General features: G+C 32.8%; 1 protein-coding gene across 1 annotated transcript in view; it reads left to right on the top strand.

Annotated features, from left to right (window-relative positions):
- LOC108780008 (tight junction protein ZO-1-like) overlaps positions 1 to 653 on the top strand; it is a 73,108-nt gene extending 72,455 nt beyond the window's left edge. The window contains exon 8 of the mRNA XM_018547580.1: positions 560 to 653. Coding sequence (XP_018403082.1) covers positions 560 to 653 — 94 coding nt within the window. The remainder of the gene's footprint in view (positions 1 to 559) is intronic.
- Positions 654 to 1,340: the final 687 nt, after the last annotated feature.

The following is a 1,340-nucleotide window of genomic DNA, read 5'->3' as shown; positions in this document are numbered from 1 at the left end:
GAGAGAGAGAGAGAGAGAGAGAGAGAGAGAGAGAGAGAGAGAGAGAGATTTAATGAACTCACGGTATAAATGAAGAACTGTTCCTTTATGAAGAGGCCATTGAATTTCAGGTTCAATGCAATTTTGTACAGCTTTTTTTAAATGTACTAATCTTGATCCTCTTTCTGGCCAGTTTTTTGGAGGCCAAAACATATCAGTAATCTCATCATCAGGTTTATCAATCCATTTCACAGGAACTACTGCAATTGTTTCTTTTTCATCCTCCTGTTCCTTTCCCGTGAAGGTGACCACCGCATACTGGGAGAAATAACATAAGATAAATGCATATTAATTTACAAATACACAGATAAACCACAAGTTAATGATAAATGGAAAAAATTAAAAGTATAAATCTTACCACAAAAATAAAAATAGGAACCACATGTATAACACGTTACAAAACGAATAAGTATATAAACAAACAAATATATAATACATCTCACCGTTATCATTAGTAATCATAATATTCCAGAAGGACTGTGTGCAAGAGGAATACATAGATATGAATTTTTATTTTCAGGAATAAGGACACATTTCACAATTACATCATTCATTTTCCAAGATGTAACTATTTCAGCCAATTGAGAGACAAGAACAATGCCAATAAAGGATGAATCAATTGGATATTGATAATAATTATTCTGTACCTCAAATTGCTGCCCACGTAAGATCACAGTATCTTCAGAATGAACAATATTTCGTAAAAGTACCACACAGAACCGTCCTCAGTTTTAAAATAATTATCAGGAGCAACACATCTTAATGTAAAATTATTGTTTGTGAGTATTTTATAATGCTGTCCTTCAACAGTTTCATTAGGATCAATATGATTTCCTGTCAATTTTATACCTTCAATAATATTCTTTGGCTCTGACAAGCGCCCATTGGTTTCAAAATCTCTTTTTGCTAATTGTTGTAAAGGATGATATCCTGATCGTAATGACTGTTTTATTGTCTTCAAATAGTTTTCATAAGGGAAACACTAAATGAATCCAAGCATCCATGCTCATCGCATTCATCTACTAGATGAGTAAGGTTGTGCACATTAAATACGATAAAATCACGGCTAAAGATTTGGCTGCTTCACTGTACAAACAAATTCAAGAATTCTCTAGCAGCATTTCTCATTGCAATGTTTTGCACGAGTGAAGGAGAAAATGTAAATACTACAATGAAGAAGTAAGAAGGTGTGATATGTTCGATTAGAGGTATGATCCTTCATTATTTTAACACCATCATATAGTAAAAATCTTCTAAGCTCTGTAGCTTTAAGATGAGAAACCTTTTTAAATCGATAGGGT

Source organism: Cyphomyrmex costatus, unplaced genomic scaffold (genome assembly GCF_001594065.2).
Source record: "Cyphomyrmex costatus isolate MS0001 unplaced genomic scaffold, Ccosl1.0 scaffold660, whole genome shotgun sequence".
Lineage (NCBI taxonomy): Eukaryota > Metazoa > Arthropoda > Insecta > Hymenoptera > Formicidae > Cyphomyrmex > Cyphomyrmex costatus.
The sequence above is the reverse complement of the archived record's forward strand: the minus strand, read 5'-3'. Positions and strand labels throughout refer to the sequence as shown.